Raw genomic sequence first — 25,858 nt, 5'->3', positions numbered from 1 at the left:
ACACCCATCTCTCCTTTTCCCTCTTCCTCTGTAAACAGAGGCACAATCTCAGCTTAATCACTACCAGGCAACAGGGAAAAACCTTCAATTACTTGATAGCAGAACTTCACCAAACTTGTAAGTATGAACAGCCTTCCCCACCCCTGGCACAACTATTCTGGTATGGCCCCTTAAGGACTGCTGCATGGACAGCTTGTCCTGTCTGAGCTGCAGGCATGTAAAAATAAATATTCCAAGGTCAAATACTTAAGGAAGAAAAAAATAAAGGGTATTTATTTAGCACAGCCTAAATGGACACTTCATTTTTTGTAGTATTTAAAAAACAATCAAGTTTATTTTTGCATGCTTTGCAAGCTTTAGAAGGCTGTGACCCTCAGTTAGATAAAAACCACTTGATAGAAAGGGAGTGTTTAACCCACAGGTGCCCACAGAAAACTGCCTCCAAGCCTGCCCCAGCTGGGAAGACCCAAACACCATGTCCATGAGAAGCTGGTCTCAGCCACCACCCAGCCAGCCTGTCCCTCCTCCAACTCAAACATCACTCCAGCTGCTGAGCAGCAGCAGCCTGAAGAAGAAAAAAGCCAACCAACACCACGAGCTGTTTGAAGGAACAACTTTTTTAATAAAGTGTACAAAGTAGTAAAACTCCTTACACGAGGTGCTGTGACAGCTGTTACAGAGATGACTGGGGCTCTCCCATGGGCCTCATGGTACAACACTGTCAAGCATTGGGTGGAGAAGAAGGACATGAACACGACACAGACCCACCTGCCCCTACCAGCTCCCCTGAACCTGCCCTCCCCGCGGCTCCAGCCGTTCCCTGCTGTCCCACACCACAGCATCCCACACGCCTTCAACACCAACACCACACAGAACCAAGTGACCTGTCTGAGCAGCATGCATACAGAAAGGAAGAGGAAAAACACAACCCGACCCAACCCACAACAATAACAACAGAATTTTAAGGCTATGCATAAAACAAAACGAAGCAATATCTTTAAAGCTAGGTAGCAAGTAGCATTTGTGAAACATAAGGCTTGAGGCTTATTGATACTTCAGAACAGGTTTATTTGCTTTTCCTTCTTAAACATCAATGTACCATTTTTCTTCCTTTGCTTGAACCGGGGTTTTGTTTCCTCCTTGGCAGGGACCCTTAGCTCAGGGAGGTTATGTTGGAGCGGCCCCCTGGGGGTGCCACAATGCGCTTGCTCGCCGAGCGAACACCTTCATCAACCTGGGTACCTGGGGGAGAAGGAGAAAGCACAAAGGGAACGGGGAAAGCCAGGTTGAGAGCAGTTTCTTCACAAGGCTGAGCAGTCAGACAGCCTGGGGTTTCACCAAAGGGCCTCCCAGGGCTGTCTACAGCAGCCCGCTCCCTCTCCAACTCCAGTGATGACCCCAAGAGCAGCAGGGGCTTGAACATCTCTGCAGGCACTGCTGTGTGAGCAGAGCCACATGGCAAGAGCAGGGTCTGATGCTGCACTGGCACCTCCGTGGCCCCAGCTCTGGCCATGTCCCTTAAGGGATCTGCAGGGTCTCACCCTCATGCTCTGCTCCTGTGCTCTGCCTGCCCCAGGCCATCTCTCAGCTGCCTCCCACACCAGCCCAGGGGATGGGAGTGTTGGCAGTGGCTCTGTGCTCCCCCCAGCCCAGCCATGTGTGCTCACCTGACAGGCTGAATCCAGACTGATGGAGGTTCCTGACAGGGGGTGTCTGCCGTGTGGGGGATCCCCTGGTTGACCCTGCAGGGGTGCCCCCCTTGGGGGTGGTGGTCAGGTCAAACACAGGTCCATCATACATGCCCCGGGGCACAGCATGCATCTCCGCCATCTGCCACCAGAGAGAAAAGGACAGTGACACTTCTCTGCTCCCAGGGAGCATCGTGCCATGCCAGTGTCATGGTCCAGTCCCCTGCTGCAGCAGGACAGCAACAAGGGCTTGCATCACCCACTGCTGACTCAGCTGAGCATCAGCCTCCAGTGGTGGTCCACCACCAACACTAAGGTCAAAGCTCTGCCCAAGCCTTAATTATCCCAACTGCATGTTCAAATACACCAGTATGCAGCACTGTTTCCAGAATCCACCAAGAACCACAAAAGAAAAAACAATCAGTTATTAGGGAAAAGGACAATTTGGGCTAACAGTATCCTAACTGTCTCCTGGCATCCCTGTTTCCTCACCTTCCTCCTGGCTTTGATGCGCTTATAGACATAGTCAGGGAAAGGGCTGCAGGGCAGGAAGCGTCCAGTCCCCTGTGTCACATGCAGGTTGCCATCCTCCAGCATGATCTTCCCCTGGCAGATGACAACCAGTGGGGCCCCACGTAGCTCCATCCCTTCAAAGATGTTGTATTCTGCTGCCTGCAGCCACCAGAGGATGATGGTTAGGAGGGACATGAGCACTGCCTGCCCACTGCTGTTCAGTCCCCACACCTCACAGCTGTGCACGGAGGGGACACCTCCAAGAGCCTTGGCTGCCTCAGAGGAGCCCTTTATGTCACCAGTCCATCATGCTGAGAGCTCCCAACATGAACCAGGACCTGCTGCTTTGGAGCTCAATGTGAGCAAGAACTCCAGCAACAGAAGAGGGCAGAATCTAAGCTTGAGGTAAGACAAGAACATGCTGGCAAAGCCAAGAAAAATTTGTATATGGAAGGGGAACCCAGATAAGCAGAAATATGTGTCCTTATGCCTGCATGGACCAGGCTCAGGAGAAGAGCAACAGAGCAGGGTAAGAGGTCACAGCCCACCCCCCAGCATTCCCACAGATGAACAGAGGGCTTACAGACTGATGGGTTTTTGCTGTGACGATCTTCACTGCATCAGGATCCCATATAACCAGATCGCTGTCTGAGCCCACAGCTATCCTGCCTTTCCGTGGGTACAGGTTGAAGATTTTTGCAGCATTAGTGCTCGTCACAGCCACAAACTGGTTTTCATCCATCTTTCCTGTGGCCTGCTCAGACACAAAGACGACTAAGCACTCGTGAGGGAAGGGAGAGAAAGACAATAGGAAGGACCAGGCTGAGGTGCCTGTCAGCCTTGCCTGCTCTGCCCACTCCCTGGTGTGTCTCTTACCACTGCTTTGTCCCAGATGACAGACATTCGTTCCTCTATGCCATTAGTCCCTTCTGGGATGGCCGTGAAGTTGTCTTTTCCAATTGCTTTCTGTGCAGTGCTGAATGTACAGTGGGCACTTCCCGAAACCTGCAGGTCACCACTGAGGGGTGGAGGTAATAAAAGCACCATCAGCTGTCTTGCAGTCAGACAACAGCAGGGACAGGAGGGAGATGGATCTTCTCTGGCCATGGGCAGCCCCTGGCTCAGCTCTGCTTTACTCTGCACCTCTGTTTCTACAGCCCCTGAGTCTGAAGATTTCCACCTGACCTGGCCCCACAGTGAAGCTCCTTCCAGCCCCACATGGGCACTTGCATGGTGAGGAGCTGCCCACAGCTCCCTGGAAGTCACCCATGAGCTGCTGGGTCCTGGGGAAGCAGGGGACATGCAGGCACTGTGGAGTCACAGCTGCTGGCTGACAGGTAGCAGACCAAAGCAGGCCAGCTCCTGTGTGAGGCAAGTAGCCCCAGCACCTGGCTGCCAGACTGTGCCTGAACCCTGCACGGTGTGCACACAGCAGCTCTGCCCAGGGCTGTGAATCAGCCCTAATCCACTGGTAATCTCCATCTTCCTCTGATAATTTCTGCCATATGTCTGACTGACTGCACAGCTAGGCTCATGACACAACACGCTTCCTAATCTCCAGCAGATTTGTCTTGGTGGAAGAAAACAAGCAATCCAGCCCACAGCTTCTCCTCCTGCTGAAGCCTCACATAAAACAGTGCAGGAAAGATGTCAGGACAGATGCCCACAGGCTGCAGGGACTCAGAAGTGCTCTTGCCTCTGCTTTGAGGTCTGGGGTAAATTTGAAGTGGAAGTGAAGGATCAGAAAGCCAGTACAGGAGCTGGGCTTACTTTTCCCTGCCAGTCCCTAAGACCCACACCTGTTTCATACATTCAAACTGACCAGAGGCATCTCTTGCTCCTTGGCCACAGCAAATGCATATTTGGACACTAAATGCACTGGCACCTCTCTTACACCAGCCGTAGCACCTCCACACATGGGCACAACCCACGTTCATCCTACCATGTCCCTGTGCTGAGACCTCTTACTGAGCAGCCATCCCTTGCCCATCTAGTCAGAGATGCTTCCAGCATTACTTCAAAGGTCATCTCCATTTACAACCCTCTCAGCATCAGTCGTCTCCCACCTAACACAGACCAGCCACCACACACACAGCTCAGGGTGCACACCACGGTGAGAGGGTTGTGAGGTTGATTCAAGGCACGTGGACAGCCCAGCAATGAGCTCCATGTCCCTGGCTGCTGCGCGTGCCTGGCCAGTGAGAGATGGAGTATAACCGGGAAAGGTCAAAGCAAATTGCTGAAGTGCTTTTATTGTTTGCTCTCTATTTTCAACAAATCCCTTCCCCACCCCCTTGCCTTCAGGGTGAAAAAATGACCTGCCATCCCTGTCAGATGTGCAGGAGCTGCCCTTAAAGGCCTTGTGTGCTCTGCAGGCTGTGCTGCTGCTCACCTCCAGGTACTCCCTAACCTCCTTCCCTATGCAAGGCTAGAGTCTGTTTCTTCCCACAAGCAACACAACCTGGAAGAGCTTCTGCTCACCTGGCCAACAGGGAGTTGATGTAGTCAGGAGTGGTTGGATCTGGGCTCAGAGGTGGAGAGACCACAAAGGCTGCAGCTTTGGCCCAATTCTTGCTCCAGTAGTGTGTCCCATCAGTCCCCAGACTGGCTGTGATCGGCTCACCAAACACCACGTTGCCTGGAAAGGGGGACAGAAAGGACACTGTTTTGGTGAAGCCTGGGGGCATTCTCTGTTCCACAGCACTACCAGCAGCCTGCTGAGGACACCCAGACCACATCACCTGTCCCATGCTGCCTGCTTGGACCTGAGGTGCAGGGGAAGGCAGGAGGGACAGCAAGGCACATCATGGCGGGGACCCTCCCACCCAACAGCACAGATCCTGCTGGTGCAGCAAGCCTGGTGGGAGCACAGCACAGGAAGGCATGGCACCAAAACCAAGTTCCCCAGAAGATACCACAGAGATGAATGATGCTGGCAACCTGGCCTCCTCCTCAACCTGCCCTGTCCCAACCACACTCCTGGAGAGCAAGGCCCCCAGCCCCTCCTGCAAGTACTGACATCCCTGTGTTGTAGCAGGGGTGTTTCACCCAACAGCCACGTCTCAGAGCTGACCTGCAGCGTGGGGACACCTGGCAGGGGTTAGGCAATTCAGGCAGAAATGACAGCCCACATCAGGGCAGGCAGACAACAATGCAGCCTGACACCAAACCCACACTGGGCTGACAACCAAGACTCTCACTGTGTCCTTCATCATCATCTCCTGTGGATTCTTCCTCCCTTATCCCTCAGTAAATATTTACCAAAGAGCTGGCAGGCTCATCCCCATCTCCTGTTCCTCACTCACCTTCTGGTGCCTGACTCTAGGGATTGGCCAGGGGAGAAGGCAGCAGCTGGTGAGCAAGGGCTTTTGGAGGAGCAGGGCTTGTCATGCTGACAAACTAGGATGTGGACTGAGAAATTGTGCTCCTACCTGCCCTGCACATTGATGTTACCTGATGTGACAGCAGGAGGTGGCTCCACGTGGCTTGGTGCAGTGTCCCTGTGCCCTTCACAAGTCAGGTAAATCCCTGAATTAACCGCTCCCCAGCAGAGGGGGAAGCACTGGGCTGCACTCGAGGCAGTCTTGGTGGTCTTCACAAAGCCACCATGAGGACATATTGATCCAGCTGCCCAAGACCCCAGCAGCAAGGCTGTGTGCAGCAGCAGCTGCCACTCACCTTTTTTCCTGGCTTGTGAGATGAGGTCAGCAGCACTTTTGCTCATCACCTTAGTCACATAAAGAGGACAGTTGGTCTGGCTGGCAATAGTGATGGCCCTGAAGACAGCTTCTGCTTCCAGCTGGAAGAAAGAATGGCACACAGCTGCAGAGGAGCACTGGGCTGGCAGGGAAGAGTCCCTGCTCCTCACTGCACACGACAGATTGCTGCTGACACCCTGTGCCCTTGCTCTTACCTGAGGCCCCCCAGGGGGAGGTTAACCCTCCCTAGGGACCCTGCACCAGAACCAGCCAGGAGCTGCATCTGCCCTTCTTTCCTCTGCCTGGTTCCAGCTCTCCTGACAGCCAGAGAAGCCCAGGGACTGCTGCCCAGATGGACTGCGTGGCTCACAGGCTGACACCTGGCAGCCAAAGGGTCTGCCCCTTCAGACCCCTCACAGCTCCAGGCTCTCCTGTAGCTGGGTTTGGTTTCACCACAGTCACCCTACCTGTGCCCAGGGTGCCAGGGTCTGTGCTGGCAAACTGCTGGCACCAGGGCCTGGCTGTCCTGCCAGGCAGCTGCTGCTGGTCCCAGACTGCTGATACCCACCCCATGTGTCACTGTCCTGCTGTTAGTGGAGGGTGGATTTCCACCACCAGGGATATCTTTGGACTATTACATCAGTCCACGTTCAGCCTGAGCTCAGCCCCAGAAGTTCTCCAAGTGTTTGCTCTACAGTTTGGCTTCAAGCTTCGGCATGAGAAAGTTCAAAACAGAAGCCTTAAAAAGACAATGTCCCAATCAGCTATGTCCCAGGGGAGGCTGGACTGCCAGCTGCAGGGAGCAGTCACTGCCCATGGGCCAGGCAGCCACCAGTGCAGGCTTAACCCTCCCAGCAGCAGGAGAAACAAACGCACGCACCCTTACACCTCTTGTACTTCTGCAGACCTATTTACTGCACACTGAAAAGAGGTTCTTCTCTTTGTTTAAACACAGATTTAAACAAGGAAAATATTTTTATCAGCGCACTTCTGGACTTGAGTACTTGACAGGGCTTAACATGTAGCCAGTAGCAAAGCCATCACTGAATACCCTTAACAGCAGGTTACAACCTGGAGCAGCACCATCCTGACCAACCACCTGGCAGAAAAGCATGTCTTTAACCCCCATTGAGGCCCCTCCTGGACAGAGCAGACCCACAGGGCCATGGACCACCCTCCTAATACTTTGCCATCAACCTGCAGGCTTCATGGGGTGTAGCAGAGTAATTTGGGCTCTACCTAACATTTTCCCAGGTAAAGGATGTTCTGGAAGAGGGACACTTTCTTTCCAAAGGCAATGAGATCTCAATTTGGCTGAACAGATGGTATCTAGAGCCTTCCTGCACTGTTCTCAGTTGCCTTATGCTTTAATGGCATTTCAAGATCAAACACTTAGCAAGGTTTCACCGACTTTGGATGAGAAGAGCTGCAGTGCTGTCTTATAATTATAGGATGGTTCTCAAATCCTGGCACAACCACAGCATCCCATAATTGCAGGTTAGCTTGCCAACTAGTGGCAATGGGTTTAGAGCCATAAAAATAAATGGCAGTTTACACACAGAGGGACTCTGGTCTGTGTATTTGACATTGAGTCTCTTCCCTGTACAGGAAAATACAGTCTCATTCTTCAAAGACAGTAAGCACTGTATTACACTAGGCTATATATGTTGTTACCAGACATAATGCCCTCAACTTCTTACACTTTTAAGTTAAGCCAACTGATTTTATAACCAGTAGATCCTGAAGTATAAGTTTTTCCCTGTGTTCCCCTGCTCAGCTATGCTATTGTACCAAATTCCTCTTGTTTTCTTCTGTCACGCGCTGCAGAAAGTTAAAAGCACCTCTCAGCAAGGAGCTATCTCAAGAAAACCAATCTAAAATTAGACTCAACTCAGATTAGTGGACCAAACAGAAGAATGCCCTGCAACCTAAAATTAGAAGTAATTTAATTAGTGTCTTGACAATGATTTGTAACCAGGAAATTCCCTCCCACTCTTTCCACCAATGGCTTTGTCTGTCTGATTTTGAAACACACTTTAGACCCTAAGCAGAGATTAAGCAGGAAGAGGCTGGAATCTGTCTGCCCTCAGACAGACATAAACAGTGAATTTTCAGAGGAACTAAAACTTGCCATTTAACTCTTCTCAGGCCTCTAACACCCATGGAGTCACCTATACCAGATAAATGCACCTCAAACCAGCCTCAAGTGTTGTTACAGCCATACAGAACTTCATGTTGATTGATTAATCTCTGGGAGACTCAGAAGCCCACATCTCTGCCAGGGAACTTGAGCAAGACTGAAAAATGTTTGTCCCAAATGTGCACCTTGCTCTTCCGTGAGCTGATGATGAAGAAGACTGTGTTGCCTGTGTAAATGGACACACACAAACACACACAATGGTTGCTTGATGCCACTATATACACTAAGCCCTGCTGTGACTTGTGGGGAAAGGTCCTCAGTGCAGCACTGTCCTTTGCCTCTTACCTCCTCAGGTCTGCTCAGCACGTGGCCCTCGGGGCCAGTTATTCCCATCTCCAACATCCTGGTTTGTTCCTAGGACACCAAAAGGACAAGGGGATGTTACAAGACTGTGAAACTACCAGCCACACAGAAAAGCAGATCCCTGCTGTGTCCAGCCCTTGGGACTGCCACCACCCTCCCTCCTGTGGGACCACAGCGCACAGTGAAGTGGATGCAGAGCAGCAGTACTGGTAAGCCTTTCAGCAGGCAGCTTTATGCACTTTTTCTTGTGTCTTGTAGAGTACTGAGCATATTATGGGTATTACATGACACCAATCTGCATCAGGACTATGTAACTCCAGCAATTGTAACAGCTGTTGAAGGAGAGTATCAAAGGATGTGGCTGCACAGCAGGTAAGTGCTGTGTGTTACCTCCTCTGCCACCTCTTCTGCCACAGAGAAAGTGACAAGCAAAGACTTCACAATGCTCTTCTCAGGTCCTGCTCTTCACCCACCATGAAGCACTTTCCCACCACCTATAGCACATCAGATCTGAAGTCTGGAGCTCTGCTCTGGTCCCATTTCTGTTTACACCATGCAGCACATCTCTTCCCTTGCAACCTCCTCTCCTATGTTGACCACACTCTGGAGAAACACAGTCTCCAGGACCACTGAAAGTAAAATGGACTGAAATGGGAGACGTACAAATCCTATGTATGCTTCCTGGGAACCACCACCAACAGATGACTGCAAGCATCACACCTCTGTGCTAACAACACACTGAGCCTCAAACCAGTCTGTGATGTTTCAATCAGTCCTGGCAGAAGGAGGCAATTCCCAGGGCTGGGACAACACTACCAACTTGTAGTTTTGAGGAATTTTCTGGTTAGACTCGTGCTGAAGTAGAGATAAACCCTCACCAAGACAATTCCTCTGATCACCTTTTTTTTTCATGTGAAAACCAATTGTGCACTGCAGCTCTAAAATGTCCAAAGAAAAACTGATTATTGCGGTCTGAGAGGATGTTCAAAGAATAGTCTCTTAGTTCACACTCCTGCAGCTCCCAAGAAAGAGAAAAAACAAGTAGCTGCAGAGCACAACTGAGCAATGTCTTCTCTGTCTTAATGAAAATCAAAACATTTGGATTTCTCTCACCCAGCAGGAATTACAACACAGCAGGCCAATACAGCCTACTCACTCGAACACCTAACCACATTCCTCATAACAATTCCCATGCAAATCCAGCTCCATTAGCTGGCTGCTTGCGTACAGAAGGGAGAAAATTCCACTCTTGCCACAGCAGTTTTCAACACACTTTAACTCTCTTAGCTGACCATCTATGAGGCAAAGGTCTCTGCCTCTCCACAAAAAGAATGAGCTGTGGTTGGAGCGAACACTGCCTGCCTGTTGGCCCTCTCTCTCTCTTCCATTTAGATGATTGCTAATTCACTATTTCAGAGTTGCTTATGCACCACACATTCACAGCAGAAAATCTTGGTGGATTTGACATTGCTGTTAAGCAGCAAACAGATCACCTTGCAAAAGACATCCACAGAGGCTTTAAGTCATTCTGTCGGTGCCCTACACCGATTCTGCCTGGAACAGGTTTTCGGTTCCTGCACAGCAGAAGAGCAGTTAGTTACCTGTGCAATTATGTCCCCATTTTCAGCATGAACTTGAGCTATGGCACCCAGCTCCGCCAGGCAGCTGAATATCTCATAGAGCTAAAACAGAGACAGGAAAGAATGAGTATGAGCAGACAGACTGCCCTGGGCTGCCCAGGGGTTGGCACCACGCACGGCCCCTCAGCCAGGGACCAGGCAGGGTCTCACCTCGGTGTTGGACATCTGGTACAAATCCTTGTAGGCCATGTACACCATGAAGGAGTTCACTCCTAGGGGCAGAGCAGAGAGAGCTGAGCCAGACCAGGGGGTTCTGCCAGGCTCCCGTTCCCACCTTCCCCACCCGCTCCTCCACAGGACACGGCCCTGCTCACGGCCACGGCACAGGATCCCCGTGGACGCGGTCCCCCCACTGCCCCTCCCTGGGGAGCACCCAACGGCACGGGCCCAACCTTTCTCCTGGACCAGGGTGTGTAGCTCCTGGCGGACACGGGGGCTCCATCGGGGGATATCCACGTGCAGGGCGTAGTCGCAGCAGGCCTTCCCCTCGGCCCACTCCCGCCACCGCTCCAGGGCCTCCGCCAGGCTGGACTCAGGGTCCGGCACCACATGGTCCACTGCAGAGGCACAGGGGAGCATGAGGTGAGCCAGAGCTCTCCAGCTGGGCTACCCCACAACTGCTCCATCAGCCCACCCTGGGCCCATCTCCCCGGCATGTCCCCATCGCCACCTGGGCACCCCAGAGTGCATTTATTGGCAGGGAAGCACACGGAGCCTTTGCTTATCAGCCTCTGGCAGGGGACCAGGGGCTTTTACAGCCTTCTGCCAAGAAATCAGCTGCAAGCTGAAGGGCCCTGTCCTTCCTCACCACCACTTCCACACCATTAACTCAGAGCCTCCTCCCACCCTGCAATACTAATGCACCTTTTATTGCCCACCATGTAAACCCCATGCCCTGCCACAGCCCGTTTCACACAACTTATTATTTTGGCCCCAGGGGAAGGAGAACCAGAGCGGGGAGGACAAGAAACCCAGTCCTCTGCTGGGAGGATCAATAGCTGCTCCTGCATCCCAAGAAACCCTGCAGTTCCACTGCAGAGCAGCAAAACCTGGGCCTCAAACCAGCACACAGCCATGGCCTTCTCCAGGGAAGGACCTCAGAATTCCCTTTCCTTTTACGTTAGCACTGTTTATTTCCAAACAGTGCAGGATGCCAGGACATTGCTCTGTTCCTCTGCTCAGTCATCTGAGCATCATGCTGCCCTATTTTAATATAACAGGGAAAAAAGTTATGCCACTGTTTCTTTTTGAGGGTCCCAAGGGCACCAGTGGCTGCAGGCAATGAAGCACTGCAGAGCACAGGCTCTACAAGGGTAAGGAGTCCTATGCAAGTCTCCTGACCAACCACTTAATTATTACTAAGGATCCCAAAGATTCATCCCAATTCTTACTCTCTGGAGTGCATTGACACAGATCACAGAAAAGATAGTCACACTGTCATGGACTTTTATAACAAAGACGACTGAGAAAAGCAAAGAAAAAAAGAAATAACTGGGCAATGTTTCCAGAGTGCTGGGCGCTCATATACAGGACCTGCCAGCTGCACTCACTGATCATGGTGGTGCCACCAGCCAGGGCTGCTTTTGTTCCTTGGAAGAAATCATCCACAGCTGTCATCCCCTTGTATGGCATCTGCAGGTGAGTGTGGACATCAATTCCTCCAGGGATCACCATCTTCCCATTGGCCTCTATGGTTTTGACCCCTCCAGGGACAATCAGGTTGTCTCCAATTTGCCTGAGGAGAGCATACCAAGATGGTCACCACACACAAAGGAACACCAACCACATCATTATCAATGAACAGCTCAGCTGGGAGCAGCCAGGTCACCACAGAAATGTCCCTCTGCTCCCCACTCCCATACCTGGGCTGGCAGAACCCCAGCAGAGTGAAACCACCCACTCTGCAGCAAACACAGGAGTGTCCAGCTTGATGGAACCTATGGCTTGCACAGTCCGGAGGTGGCTGCCATCTGTCTGACTGCTCTGGTGGTGTCTCTGATGGCAGCTGCTGGTTGGGACAGGCACTGAGTTGGGGAAGATGGTCTGATGGGTGTACAGAGCTCTGCAGTGTATGGTGAGAAGCTGCCTGTGTGGGGGACACTTCATACCCCACAGACCCAGGAGGCTCCTGCAAGCATTTCCAGTGTCATGATCCTACCTGTTCACCCAGGGTACATGCTCACAAAACCTGACACCAGCCCAGCTTACAGTAATCTGCACCCCTAATCTCTCCTCTCCCCTGTCCTTCTGCCCACCTTAAGCAAGGCTCAAGTCTGAGGCTTACTTACAGAGAAAGATGATTTCCCACTGTAATGCCACAGCTGCCAGGCTAGCTGAGGGTTCATCAGGGACTTGTAGAGCACAAAGTCCCAAGGATGAAGTGAAGCTCCCTCCAAGGAACTCCCTCCCTCAGCATGGCTGTCCAGCACAGATGGGCTCACAGCACAGCCTGGAAGATCTGAGCTCTCTCTTCCCAAGGAGCACAGACAGAGTCCTCCCCTCTCATACTGTCTCCTTCATGCCCTGAAGGACATCTGTGCTATCAGCAACAGTGAAGGCAGCTAAAACCCCGAATATCTAGAAGTATCTTCTGAACATCGGAAACCTAGTAAGTTCTAGTATACATCTACTCATGACCTAAAATACCACCACAGCGCTCTGGAGTTTGTGCTGTTCCAGCCTTCAACATCCTCCTCCCTAGACAGCCAGCCCTCCCGCAGGCCACCTGAACATTAGGACTACCTTCACTCAGCCCCCCACCTCCTCAATCCCTTTATCTGTCCATATGTAGCACTCAGCCTTCAAATCTCTTCTTTCAGAAATCCTATTTTCATCAAGCCTTCCTCAGCCTTCCCTGACAAATCAAGATAAAAGACATTTTGCTTTTTGTGAAAAACTTCTGATTTCCTTGGTACAATGGGGAGGCAAATGAGGAGCAAATTCCATTTTTGCATTTCATTCAGCCTTAGTCACTTGGCAGGCTTTTTTCTTCAGAATAACAAAAGCTCTGTGGACAGAACTGCTCTGCTCACTCCAGCATCCTCACTGCAATATACCAGCAGCTCTTTCCACCACTGTTATTGAGATAAATCCATCACCAAAGGATTTAAACTGCTCACTGCATTATTAGCAGAATTCACTTGACACATCATCTCACTTCCAAGGCAATGAAATTCTGTGACTTCCAGGCTGCAGTCAAGGCTAAGTGATTTGCCCAAGGATATCCAGGAACTCTGTGCCCCAGAAATACCTGAAGGTGGCTCTGGTCCCTACCTGGGTACAGGTACCGGTCAATCATGAATGCTCTTGTCCATCTGCTAAAAATGGCCTCATGAAAATACAGTCCCACTTCTTGAAGTATTTTTCTGCTGCTGGATTTTTAAAATATGTTGGGAAGGCTGTGTATTTCCCTCTTACCATAAAGCAAGTAATGCCTTTTCAAGTCTCTCTGCTATGAACTATTACATCTCTTTCAGTTCACACAGCTTGGAGCTGGTCCCAGCATGAGCTCACACACACTGCAGAAAACTGAGCCTCCAACCAGACTGGGCTACCAAGTTTCACTGTCTGGCAAAGTGGGTACAGACCACATCCACAAAAAGCCAGTAAGCACCCAACCTGAAGCTGATTTTAGGGGACCTGGAGGTAACAGAAGTGCCATACTTACTTAATGAGGCCATCCTCCATGTAAATGTCAGCATAGAGTGACTGATCATCGTTGACTATTCTCCCTCCTTTAATAAGGAGACGATCACTCTGTGGAGGGAAGAAGGCAGCAGTTGTCAGCAGCAGGTGACACAGGTGCTCTTCAGAAGCCAGCACAGCTGGAAGGACCTTCTTGGGTTCTGCTGCACTAGACAGCTCACCCCAGCAGCCAACACTTCAGAAGCTCACATCTGTACTGACACTTGGAACAGCGGGACAAGAGCAAGGACTGAAAAAATTGTACTCATAGGGCTGTTTCTGAATGAAATAAGAGCTGCCAGAGACACCACTGAGGCAAAGTGAGTACAAAGGAGCCACTGGGGCCACAGCAAATAATGCTCCTGTAGCATATACAGAGAGAAGTCAAAAGCTTCCTACACCAGGTCATCAAGCACATAAATCTGCACACAGCACAAGCAAAATAACAGAATTTAGAGCAAGTTTGCAACTATAGGCATGTCCTTAAATCTTATCCAAATACCATGCAAAACAAGTTGCATTGAAGAAGAAAATTTGTAACTCATCTGTTACCACCTAGCAAAGAGCAATGGGACAGGCAGTCACACATCTACACAAGGGTCACAGATCTACACAAGACCCAGGTAGCACATAACTGCATTCCCCTGCATTCCTCATCGCTTCCCACCTCCTCTGTTCCCCTTCTGACAGACCTCCATCCTGGACAGTGGAGGAGCACCCAGACCAGCACTGCTCTTATGCCCCTTATGCCCTTCCTGTACGCAGGCTTTGGCCCAGGCATATGCTGCTGGGAGAGAAGGAACACTGTCCTGTGGGGAACAGATCCTGAGGAACAGAGGTCCTGCTTCTCTGCCCCCAACTGCACAAGTCCAAACACCAGGTGCATGCAGGACAGGGGAGAACAGCCCCATCTCTCACATGGCTACCATGTACTCAGGAGACATGAAGTGACTGTGGTGTTCCAGAGATTATGCAGTCCTCCTGACTGCTCAGAACACCTCCAGCAACCCCCCAGCTCTCAAGCTTCCTTTACTTTCCTCTCTGCTCTCCCCTGGTGCCCACAACCCATGTTTTGGTGTCTGAATACACCCCCTTCCACAGCTGACCAGAGCCTTCTGCAGGGCTCATGCAGCAGCCTCATGCCGTGAAGATCTTGAACAATTAATGCCTCCACAGGGAACTGAGTTCACTCTTCATCTGCCGCCCCTGGGGTGATTTCTGGAAGTATCATCACAGTGGTGGCAATTTGGACCTTCCTCCCTGGCAACAGAAGGATGGAAGAGAATCCCCCGGTGTCCCTGCAGCTTGCGGCAGCCAAAGCCCCGAGCCCGTGTGCGTTTTTACAGCAATCTCATCCACACACAGCCGAGACAAAGAAACTGGGTGGGGAAAGGATCAGAACGCACGGCACAGCCCTGCCTGCAGCTCAGCGCTGCTGCAGGGGAAGAGACACACTCTGTCCTCACTTCTCAGGCAAGGGCTTCCCCAGGGCTGTCCCGATGACCAGCAGCCCCAGCCACAGGGATTTACCTTCCCAGCTCAGTGAGCTGAACACTGATGGGGAGCAGAGCCTCCCAACCTGAATAACACACAGATGAATTGTTACCCTGCTCCCATCTCACCCGTTGCCTTCCCCAACAAGCAGACCTCATGCCAGCTCCCCTCTTTCTAAGACATCAAAGCAGAGGTCTAGCAGGACCTTGCTGTCCAAGAGGGGTCTGGAGGCAAGGGCATGGTGCTGGTCACAGACTTCCTGTCACAGCTCCTTTAAAGGGCAGCTTTAGCAGGTCACAGCAGCACACGAAGATGCCAGCCACGACCAGTGGCCTGGGGGCCATCACCACCTTCACTGGCAGCCCTCTTCCTCAGGTACAGCTGAGGCAGGAGAACAGACAGGTGGTGCTGGCCCAGGAGCCCCACCCAGGTTCATGGGCCAGCTCTCAGCCTGCACCATGTCTCTTCCTGTGGGCACAGTCCAGGTGATGCTCAGCACTGGGCTGAGGACCCTGAACACAAAAAAACACTGTTGATAAACCACTGATCCTCCTCCTCCCCTGCCACAGCGAACTTATCCTTCCTTTTGTTGCAACCCAATTGTCATCTTACTAACAATACTGTTAATCCCAAATTCAGAAGCCCCTAAAAGAGGAAAGCATAACCACAGCTAGTTGCCTATACCCTGTTAGTCACAGGGGGCAAGCAGCTGAGCCACAGCTCCCATAGATGCAAATGATCAGTATTTAATTAACAGTACCAGAGGTGTGGATAGAACCTACCAAACAACAGTATCAGGACTCAGCTATGGAAGACTCAGGGCCATGACAATATGGGAAGAAGACATAAATTTCAGTCAATTGTACATAGAGTTTTTGACACATAACCAGTCCCCAGCCCAGGCAGATCCTCTCAGGTTTTACCTAACCTACACATAAGAAAAAAAATCTCCCTGCCCAGATCCAATAACACAACTCAGACCTCTTTTTATTATTATTTTTGTCTTGCCCATACCCTTTAAACCTTCCCAACTCACTTTCCCAAAAGGCCCTGGAGTTCATTCTCACAAGAGTGCAGGAGTGCCAGCAAACACTGATGCTGGCCTTGCGCTCCCTGCATATCAGACACAAGAAAGCAAAGGGAGATGGGCACAGGGGACCTGGGGTTAGGAGGCTACAGTTCTTGACAATTACTAAATAAACTGTAAATACGAACTTGGAAAATATGCCTGCCCACCAACACAAATGGACATTCTGTGGCAGATGTGAAGGGCTGCTCAGTGCTAACTCTGTTAGTACACAAAATTGTGAGGTCCACAATGGCTGGGGCACAAACAAGGCATGCATTCAGGGGCTGCAGGGCCCACTCCGAGCCTGGCTGCCAGACACACCCTGCACACACAGGAAAGGATGGCATCAGCACCCATGCACTAGCTGGGAAGAAGAGATACAATAGAGTTAAATAAGTAAAATCCAAGTGATACCACATCTATGGGCTCTGGCATCATTCAGGAGCGCACCCAGACGTTAAGAGGCAGGGGAACAAGAAAGGAAGAGAAAGAAGCAGTTGAGAGGAAACGAGTCTGACTTAATAGACAGGCTTCTGCAGCACAGGCTGCCAGAGCAGCCTCAGATTACAATAAATGCACTGTTTCCCCTGCCAGGGCTCATTTGTGTGTCTCCACACCCACCCCGTCTCGCCGCCAGCCAGTGTCACGCCGTGTCATCAGCCATTGTTCACAGATGGAAAAACCCTCCTGCTCGGGAGCTGTGGCAGGGCAGGGAGCACCTTACTGCCCAGCTCAGCACCCGGCTGCCATGGCACACGGGGACCATCCCCAGTGCCAAGGGTCCAGCAGAGCCAAGGGGCAGCCTGCAGGGAAGGTGGCAGGCAGGCAGGGGCTGCACCCAGCTCCGACTGCCCACACAGACCTGTCAGGCTCGATGGCCTCATCTCCACACTGACAGTGTCTCAGCAAGCCTCCAAGCATCCAGAGACAGCCCATTTGTCACCAGGGAGGTACCTTGGGTTACCACCCATTTCTGCAGGCACAGGGGCTGCCCTACAAGGCCTGGAAGCATCCTTCCAGCACAGCTCTGCCAAAACCTCCCTGGATCCAGCCCCTGTGCCCTGCCCTGCTGGGAAGCCTCTTGCTGAACATTCCTTGTCTCTCCCTTGGCATCTGAGATCAAGCTTTCAAAACCATTACCAGTTCCCTCATGCCCACACTCTGCTCTTGATGCTCTTAAGCATCATCCGACCATTTGAGATCCCAAAATATCAGGGGGTCTCTTAACATCTCTCAGTGTGATGCTGCAGAAGGAAAGGGAGGCAGCAGCTTCCAGAAGGCTGCTGAATCCAGCCCAGAATAGTGCTCACCTTGTTTACAAAGCACAAGGGATAGCATGGAAGCAGGTGTGTGGTTTTACTGCTCTTTCCCTTCTTGTAAAAGAAGGGCCACTAGTTGCAATGCTGTTTCATCAGTGGCTGGATATCTTCTACACTGCACTACACATCATTGAAAAATCCAAGCTGGAATGACAGGAACAGACAGACAGCCACCAGCTACACTTGGTGATTCACCAAGAGTCTGTGGGCATGGTAAGAAATGTCTACCAAAATCTGTCTAATCAGAAGCTGAGGCTTTTCTCCCACTTGTAGGTGATACAACATACCTGCCATCCCCACACAGACCTCACCACTTTTAGAGGCTCCAGACAGATCACAGAGATGGCATTTATGGGCTGTGGCAGGGTGGCTCCAACCAAGAAAAAACATGGCAACTCCAGTCTACCTGTGATAGGAAAGGTTTTAGTGACAAAAGCACAAAGACTGGGTGATTTTGATTCAACCAACTGCTCTGTTAACAGTTATTTTGTGAATGGCAAGGCATTTCCACACTTTAAGTCTCCCAGCAATCTGTCTCCAGGGATAGAAAACATACTGCAGATAGCAGGAGGGGAAGTATCTTGGAACTAATAAAAGTCACTCAAGACACAGAAGGTTTGAAATTACTGTTCTCCTGCGCTGGGCATCCCAGCACCAGCACACATCTGGAAAGTAACGATACGTTTACTGTTCTCTGAGGCACTGTGCACAACCTAAGGCACAGTGAAGAGCAACACTTCCATACCAAGCTGATGAGGCAATCACAGAGAAAGCCAAAAGGCTCAGCTAACCTTCCCTCCCCATGTTTTCTCCACATCACACCCAACAGATATGCCCATACTTCCCGCTCCTCCTTCAATGGCCACAGTCGTGCCTGTCACACTGTCACACATAGCTTTCGACTTTGCTTTTACAGTCCAGGTTGGGACTAACTCGCACAGTAATTTATTTCTCACACAAACATACACCCCTCACCCATGCTCATGGCTTCTCCACTAAAATGGCTGTCCTAGAAAAGACCAGAAGTTGCAGGAAACAGATAAACCAGGCAAACTGTGGGTTTCCAGATGTTATTGTCAGGAACTATGAATTCTGACAGTAGCACTGTTGATTACCAGAGGGACCAGGAAGGTGTGTTTCTGTGTCACCAGAATCACACTAGGCAGCTCAAAATAATAGTTCTCAGGAGGTAAAATAGTCAAATCTGCAGTACAGCCTTCCAAAAGCGAACCCTGCCTACTGCTCAGGTGACAGCAGTGAGGAAGGCACTGCTCCCTCCACTCATGGGCTCAGTCACACTCACTGCTGTTAGCTTTGAGATCCATAGGTGAGACACCTGCCAGCACAAGGTGGCTCCTGTAATTCCTTATATACAGCCATGCTCCAGATCTCTGTCCAACCATGATGCTTTACAGGTCTCTGAGATACCTTATATCCTAACAGCACAACACAGTCCCGAATATCTGTCTGCCAGCAAACACCACTTAGCTGACAACACACCATCCCCAGACATCCCTGTGTGTCCTGACCTGCAAGAACAGATTCTGGGGCAGAAATCTAGGAAAAAGGAATAAACAATCTGCAGAAAGGGACAGAAGCAGCTTTGTTCTAGGGAAGACACCATAGCCAAGATTGTCTTTGTGCCATTCTATTCAGAGAAGACCACTCAACACCTGACTTCATTTCATTGCTTCTCTTGAGTCTCAGAGTATGGGTGCAGGAATTTGACCAGAATTCCAGAGCAATTCCACCCCACCCAGGACATGATAACGCTGCTCAACAGGGAAAGTGTGTCCTAGAGGGTCTTCACCAAGCATCAGAAGACAGAGGAGACAGTTACCTGTAATGTCAGCTACACAGACACCAGACATCCCTCACTCCCAGCATTATCAGTTTCAGCAGGCAGCGGAAAGGATTTCATAGAGAGAAATAAAGTCATGGCATTAGGTTGCCACTGAGGTGAGAAAGTTCCTGACAGATCCCAGAGGAGCAAGAATAAGCCCTGCATATCAGCAAAGCACATCATAAAGATCCTTGTAGAAAAATCCTAAGACAATGGGAGAAATCCCACCTGCAGCAGTAATGCTGTTGTCACCATGGTGGGTCTAGGGACACAGAAAAGACAAGATGCATAAAGCAGCAATATTGGTTATTAACACAATTGAATCTAGGCTGACAAAGGAATTTCTCTTCACAGAGGTAATGATCTGTGTGCTTCTTTGGGACCATTTTGTTCACATCTGTACATTAAAAAGAATAATGAAATTCAAGTGCTTTGTTCTTCCTTTCTCTTCAAGGGGCCAAAGCTGTCCTCTGGAGGAAAAAAAAGAGCTACGTGAAGCCAGAGAAAAGCCATCAACAAGATGAAAGACCTGATTGCGCACCCAGAAGAAAGCCCCGCGCAGCCGCCTCTGGGGAGGGCCCGGGGAAAGCGGCTGCACCGGGCAGCGGGAGGCACCGGCGGGGCCGGCCGGGAGAGCCCCGCAGAGGGAACCAGCATGGAGCGGGACCGCGGGGTCCCCGCGCCTTCAGCTGACGCGGCCGCTGCCGGGTGGCGGTGGGCGCGGTGCGGGGGCAGCTGCGCCGGCACAGCCCCGACCGCTGCACCTGATGCGGAGAAGGAGGGTGGGTTCGGGGCGCGGCACCGTGCGTGCAGATGGCCCGACGGGCAGCCGGACCGACCTGGGGCAGCGGGCACCCGCTCCCCACCCGTAGCCAACCCTCCGGTGCGATGGGCTGCGGGGCCGAGTGACCGACGAGGCGGCTCCGGACGGAGCTGAGCCCGTCGGGGTGCGGTTCTGCCCAGCTTGGGGCGGCCGGCAGAGCCGAGACACCTGAGCGACCGGAGCCGGGCTAAGGCTCTTTGTCTGCGCGACGCAGCCGCCCCGGTCCGACCCGCGGCACCGGGCACCGCCACCCCACCCCGCCCGCCCCGCGCCCCTCCGGGCGCTCAGCACCGGCAGCACCCGGCCGGTCCGGTCCGGTCCGCGGCACCCACCGTGATGCGCGGGATGTTCTTCTTGCCCTGGTACGACATGGCACCGCCCGCCCGGCACGGCCCGACCCGCCGCCGCTGCCCTCCCTTCCGCGTCGGCTCCGCACAAAGCCGAGACCGAGCCCGCCGCGCCCGGAGCCACCGGGGACGGACCGAGCCCCGCCCCGCCCCGCCCACATCCGCCCGCCGCCTCCAGGGGGCGCCCCAGTACCAGGATCCGGCCCCGGGCACATGGTACCTGGTACCGGGCACAGGGCGCCGGGTACCGGTTACCGCACCTGGTACCAGGCTCCCGCCCAGCCCGCAGCCGATAGCGGGCTCTTCGCAAGCTGAAACGCTTCCCTGTCCTAATAGTGAATGAAAAGGAAAGAGATTTCTAACAGAACGGGTATGACAGTACCGCCGGAGTGCACCTGGATCACCATCACCTAAAGTTCTCTGATGAGCACAGGAATTGGAAACATTAAAATAAATAAATAAATAAATAAATAAATAAAATGCCCTACACATCTGACTCCGAGAATGCTGTGCCCTGTGTAGACACCACGGGAAGGACACGGGATGGCAGCAAGGTTTGAATGCGGGACTGGTTACCGGTACCCAGGGGGCAAACGATGCTGGTCTGGGACTGCACTGACAGCGGGCGGGACAGGACTGGAGCTGTGCTATGGTGGGAAGCAGTTGTCTGCCCTCTCCTGTCCGACACCACCCCAGATGCTGCTGGCAGGAGCTGCCCTGCAGAGCCATGGCCTGAGGTGGCCTCTCCCAGGCTGGCAGTTCCTCTAGCATGCAGAGATCTGAATCAGAGAGATCTCCCTGCAGACCCCACCGCCAGGCAGCAGCTAGTGTCCTCCACTACCCAAATCTCACATCCACATCCAGCACTGGCATCACTGTCAATCCAATTTCTATCTCCTGCTAGAAAAACGAGCTGGGTGATCAGCACCCAGCCATCCCTTTGGTTCGTGTCCCCAAACAGAACCCAGCTGTGGTCTGCAGTGGCTGGGGAATGCTCTACTCACCACTGCTCCATTCACCAAGCATCTTCACAGCACAATCCCTGAGGCTGCAGCCAGCTCTGACTGCCACAAAGCTCCAGGAAAGTGGGTGATGGCAGCATGGGCTGCCTGGAGCTTGTGCTCTGCTGCTGGGGGTTACTGGAGGGTCATACTTCATGGTGTTAAGAACACGTCCTTGCTGAAGGGTTGAAGCACGTAGATTGGTTATGGCAGCCCTCCCTCAACACAACCTTTGACGTCTCTGCTGGCTCAGTAACCCAGCCCAAAGCTTTTATTATTCACCCAGTCTATCATGCTATGAGTGCTTCCCCTGAGGCTGCTAGAGCATTTTACTGGATACAGATTTATTCTAACCCCAAAAAGCTTTGACCAGCTTGAAGTGAAAGTCAGCAGCTTCTCAATAACACACTTATTACTGCTTGGACTTCAAGGGCATCTGCAAAACTGCCCGGGATGCTTGGCCCAGCTGGACCACTGCCTTCTCCCCAGTCCTCTGGTGCATCCACAGGCAGGGATGTCTGTAAGTGCTGTGATGCTTCAAGAACAGGTCCTGGCCTCTACTGAAATCAGAGTGGCTGAGTCTGGACATAATAAAGACCCTTAATCCCTGTCACCAAACCTCCTGAAACTTTATTCAACTGTTTTCCAGAAAGTTTATCTTCCTGTGCTGGGTGGGGCCATGCTGCTTTATCTGGAGTAGCAATTAATTAGTTAATAATAGATAAATTACAAAGCAGACAGATTCTGCTGACTTGGATAGTTTCAAGAGCTGAGCTTGCATCAGCCCCCTGGATGCTGGCCAGGCACGGTGACTTCCTGTGAAGAGATGTGCTTTCCTCCTGATTGCTATGTGACACACTCAAATACACAGTAAAACATGCTCCACAAAAAATTCAAAATGGAAGAAGAGTTTGTTTTCCATAGGACCTCCTCCAGATGCAGCCAGTGAGGTGCCACTCGCATGCTTCAAAACATTCTCAACAGGAAGCAGGATCAATTTCAAAGTTATTTAAAAATGGCAATACTCTTGCAGCTCATAACCTCCTCAGAAACATGACTGAAATCAGATATATGGCCTGAAACAAAGTAAACTCCTTGGCCAGCATTTAACGCTCTCAAGGAACCGCTACATAAACAGCAGTAGGTGTGACTGCCACTCCAGCTGTATTACCACAGCACATCCATCACCTCTCCAAACTGACTTCGGGGTGGAGAACTGTTCAATAAAGCATCTATTTGCAGCCTTATCAAGGACTACAGGTCAGAGCAATTCCAGGGCCAGTCCATTTCTCTGGAGCAAGCTCACCTCTGGATAGTCAGTGTTTGGAGGCACAAAGGAGACCCAGCCCCAGAAAACAAGTCTGCAGCAGGCAGGGGATTCAGGACCACCATCCCAGAACTGCTCCTCCCAGGGACAGTCAGGGCTTGCCTGCAGTCAGGGCATGCTCCCATGGACTGTGAGCAGCTGCCTCTCAGAACAGTTAAATGGGCACCCACCACATAACTACACTTCAGCTGGAAAAGCCAGGCTTCAACTACATACCCTTCAAAGGGAAGAAGAGAAAGAAAGAAGAGAAAGAAGAGAAAGAAGAGAAAGAAGAGAAAGAAGAGAAAGAAGAGAAAGAAGAGAAAGAAGAGAAAGAAGAGAAAGAAGAGAAAGAAGAGAAAGAAGAGAAAGAAGAGAAAGAAGAGAAAGAAGAGAAAGAAGAGAAAGAAGAGAAAGAAGAGAAAGAAGAGAAAGAAGAGAAAGAAGAGAAAGAAGAGAGAGACGAGAGAGACGAGAGAGACGAGAGAGACGAGAGAGACGAGAGAGACGAGAGAGACGAGAGAGACGAGAGAGACGAGAGAGACGAGAGACGAGAGAGACGAGAGAGACGAGAGAGACGGAGAGAGAAGGAGAGAGAAGGAGAGAGACAAGGGAGACAGAAGGAGAGACAGAAGGAGAGACAGAAGGAGAGACAGAAGGAGAGACAGAAGGAGAGACAGAAGGAGAGACAGAAGGAGAGAAGGAGAGAAGGAGAGAAGGGGAGAGGGGGAGAGGGAGAGAGGGGGAGAGGGAGAGAGGGGGAGAGGAGAGGGAGAGAGAGGGAGAGAGGGAGAGAGGGAGAGAGGGAGAGAGGGAGAGAGGGAGAGAGGGAGAGAGGGAGAGAGGGAGAGAGGGAGAGAGGGAGAGAGGGAGAGAGGGAGAGAGGGGAGAGAGGGAGAGAGGGAGAGAGGGAGAGAGGGAGAGAGGGAGAGAAAGAAAGAAAGAGAGAAAGAAAGAGAGAAGAAGAAAGAGAGAAAGAAAAGAGAGAAAGAAAGAGAGAAAGAAAGAGAGAAGAGAAGAGAGAAAGAAAGAGAGAAAGAGAGAAAGAAAGAGAGAAAGAAAGAGAGAGAAGAAAGAGAGAGAAAGAAAGAGAGAAAGAAAGAAGAGAGAGAAAGAGAGAAAGAAAGAGAGAAAGAAGAGAGAAAGAAAGAGAGAAAGAAAGAAAGAAAGAAAGAAAGAAAGAAAGAAAGAAAGAAAGAAAGAAAGAAAGAAAGAAAGAAAGAAAGAAAGAAAGAAAGAAAGAAAGCACCACCTTGCCAGAACTAAATGAGGTTGAAACCAAACATGTCAAATGGAATATGCTAATATGTGTACACGAGTGACTGCTGCTTCAAGGCCAGTTAATTCAATTACAGCCTGATCCTGCAGAGCAATGAAGTGCCCTTGTGTTGGGTGACTTGACAGGTGTTTTTTTTTTTCCTGGGGCTGGCTTTCCTCCCCAGGAGGGTTGGGGAAACCAGGCAGGCCAGAGGGGAGCAGGACACTACCAGGCTCATCCCAGAACTTACATTGGGAAAAAAAGGAGAAAGAAACACGACAGCTAGAAGGTGGTGGCCCTGGTCTTGCAGAACTTAAGGGTATGTGGTGGCAAAACCTGAATCTGTAAGTGGACTCAAGGGCTCAAGAAGGGCTTAAAACCTGAGCAGGTGCTGCAGCTCAGTACCTTCTGTCTCTCTCCTCGCACACCAGCCTCTGACAAGATGAGAAGATCTGAGCCAAATTCAGATCACTCCTCACTTTGCTTATTTGTATGCTGAAAACCAGGATTTTTATTAGGCTCAGCTGCATCACCTTGGTCTGAAAGGCACAACCTCTTGCTTCTTTTCTCCACTGACACACAACTTCTATGGAGCTTCTTTGTGGAAACTGAGCTCACTTTACCAACCCTAGCAAGACCTCAAGCATTGTGCCCCACAGGCAGCCTGCAGGCAGCTCCCCGGGTACCCCAAAATGCTGTCCCTGGTAAAACAGAACACCAAGTCTGGATGGGGATGGCTTCCACTACAGGCTTGCCTCCCTCCATTGCGTGAGTTTTGGCTACACAAGTTCCACTGGAATGACTCAGTTCCCTCAGGGTGCAAAAGGCCAGCCCTGCTCTGTGAAACAGACACCCCCCTTACCCCTTTGACCTGCAGAAGGAGGACTGGGAAAGTCTGAGCTCTCCACTCAGCATTGCTTCTTTTCCACCCTCAGCTGAATGGAAACACCCATTGCCAGCTCCAAACCTGCCTGTTGTGACATGGAGCTTGGCTGTTCCCCACAGAGAGAAAGGAAAGATGCTGCTGGATCCGACCCACAGCCCATAGCCAGCACAGCTCAACCATCCAAGGTCCAGCTATATTTTCCAGCTTCTCAGCCCTGTCTCCAGGAAGGCTGTCAGCATGTTTGGTTTCTGTTTTTTCCTCCCATTTCCTCCAGCCATCCATAGCAACTGCTCCCCAGCAGAAAAATCAAACTCTGCCTTCCACCTCTTCAAAGAGGCGACAATGGAAAGCAACAGCAAATGCAGCTCTAGCTGATCTCTGCCATGATTTTCTTCAGGATGAGAGCTGACCATCAGTGACCAGCTTTGCACTCAGCCAGACCATCTCTGAAGAGCCAGCCACACATATGGAATGACTTTTCTGGGTCCCACCCTCTTTGTTTTGAGGCCATTTGCAATAGCACCTACATTTTACAGTCCTTCTCTAGGTCTGTTTGCTTGCACTTCCCAGAGCTGAATCTCCTCTCAATCCTGGCTCACACCTCCAAGTCCTCAAGACTGTGTTGGGATTGCTCCTCCCCAGATGGGATTCACAACACCAAATGGGATTCACAGCAGCAGTGAAACCTGCACACATACTGTCCCTCTCCTTCCAGTCAAGAGGATAGTGGAGAAGAGCAGCTTCTACCACGGGTGCACACAGCTTCCCCCTCAACAATTCAAACAC

The 25,858-nt window shown here is 51.3% G+C and overlaps 2 protein-coding genes across 3 annotated transcripts in view; one reads left to right on the top strand and one right to left on the bottom strand.

The window, feature by feature from the left end:
- Positions 1-599: 599 nt before the first annotated feature.
- The window catches only part of DPYSL3 (dihydropyrimidinase like 3), a 30,499-nt gene continuing 5,240 nt past the window's right edge, over positions 600-25,858 (bottom strand). The window contains exons 1-14 of one of the 2 annotated variants that reach the window (XM_071758497.1): positions 20,607-20,759; positions 13,710-13,798; positions 11,593-11,777; positions 10,435-10,599; positions 10,193-10,254; positions 10,004-10,084; positions 8,385-8,453; positions 5,880-6,000; positions 4,683-4,839; positions 3,078-3,219; positions 2,785-2,955; positions 2,181-2,360; positions 1,668-1,830; positions 600-1,242 (exon numbers count right to left, since the gene is read on the bottom strand). In XM_071758497.1, coding sequence (XP_071614598.1) covers positions 1,154-1,242; positions 1,668-1,830; positions 2,181-2,360; positions 2,785-2,955; positions 3,078-3,219; positions 4,683-4,839; positions 5,880-6,000; positions 8,385-8,453; positions 10,004-10,084; positions 10,193-10,254; positions 10,435-10,599; positions 11,593-11,777; positions 13,710-13,798; positions 20,607-20,645 — 1,713 coding nt within the window. In that variant the 5' untranslated portion in view covers positions 20,646-20,759 and the 3' untranslated portion in view covers positions 600-1,153. Of the gene's footprint in view, positions 1,243-1,667; positions 1,831-2,180; positions 2,361-2,784; positions 2,956-3,077; positions 3,220-4,682; positions 4,840-5,879; positions 6,001-8,384; positions 8,454-10,003; positions 10,085-10,192; positions 10,255-10,434; positions 10,600-11,592; positions 11,778-13,709; positions 13,799-20,606; positions 20,760-25,858 lie in introns of those variants that run through there. The other variant, XM_071758498.1, reaches the window with a different exon arrangement.
- Positions 23,108-23,413, top strand: LOC139803071 (cylicin-2-like; the record flags this gene model as incomplete). Its single annotated transcript, XM_071758872.1, has 1 exon — positions 23,108-23,413. A coding segment is annotated over exon 1 (306 nt), but the record flags the coding sequence as incomplete, so codon positions are not given.

This window comes from Heliangelus exortis, chromosome 15 (genome assembly GCF_036169615.1).
Source record: "Heliangelus exortis chromosome 15, bHelExo1.hap1, whole genome shotgun sequence".
Lineage (NCBI taxonomy): Eukaryota > Metazoa > Chordata > Aves > Apodiformes > Trochilidae > Heliangelus > Heliangelus exortis.
The sequence above is the reverse complement of the archived record's forward strand: the minus strand, read 5'-3'. Positions and strand labels throughout refer to the sequence as shown.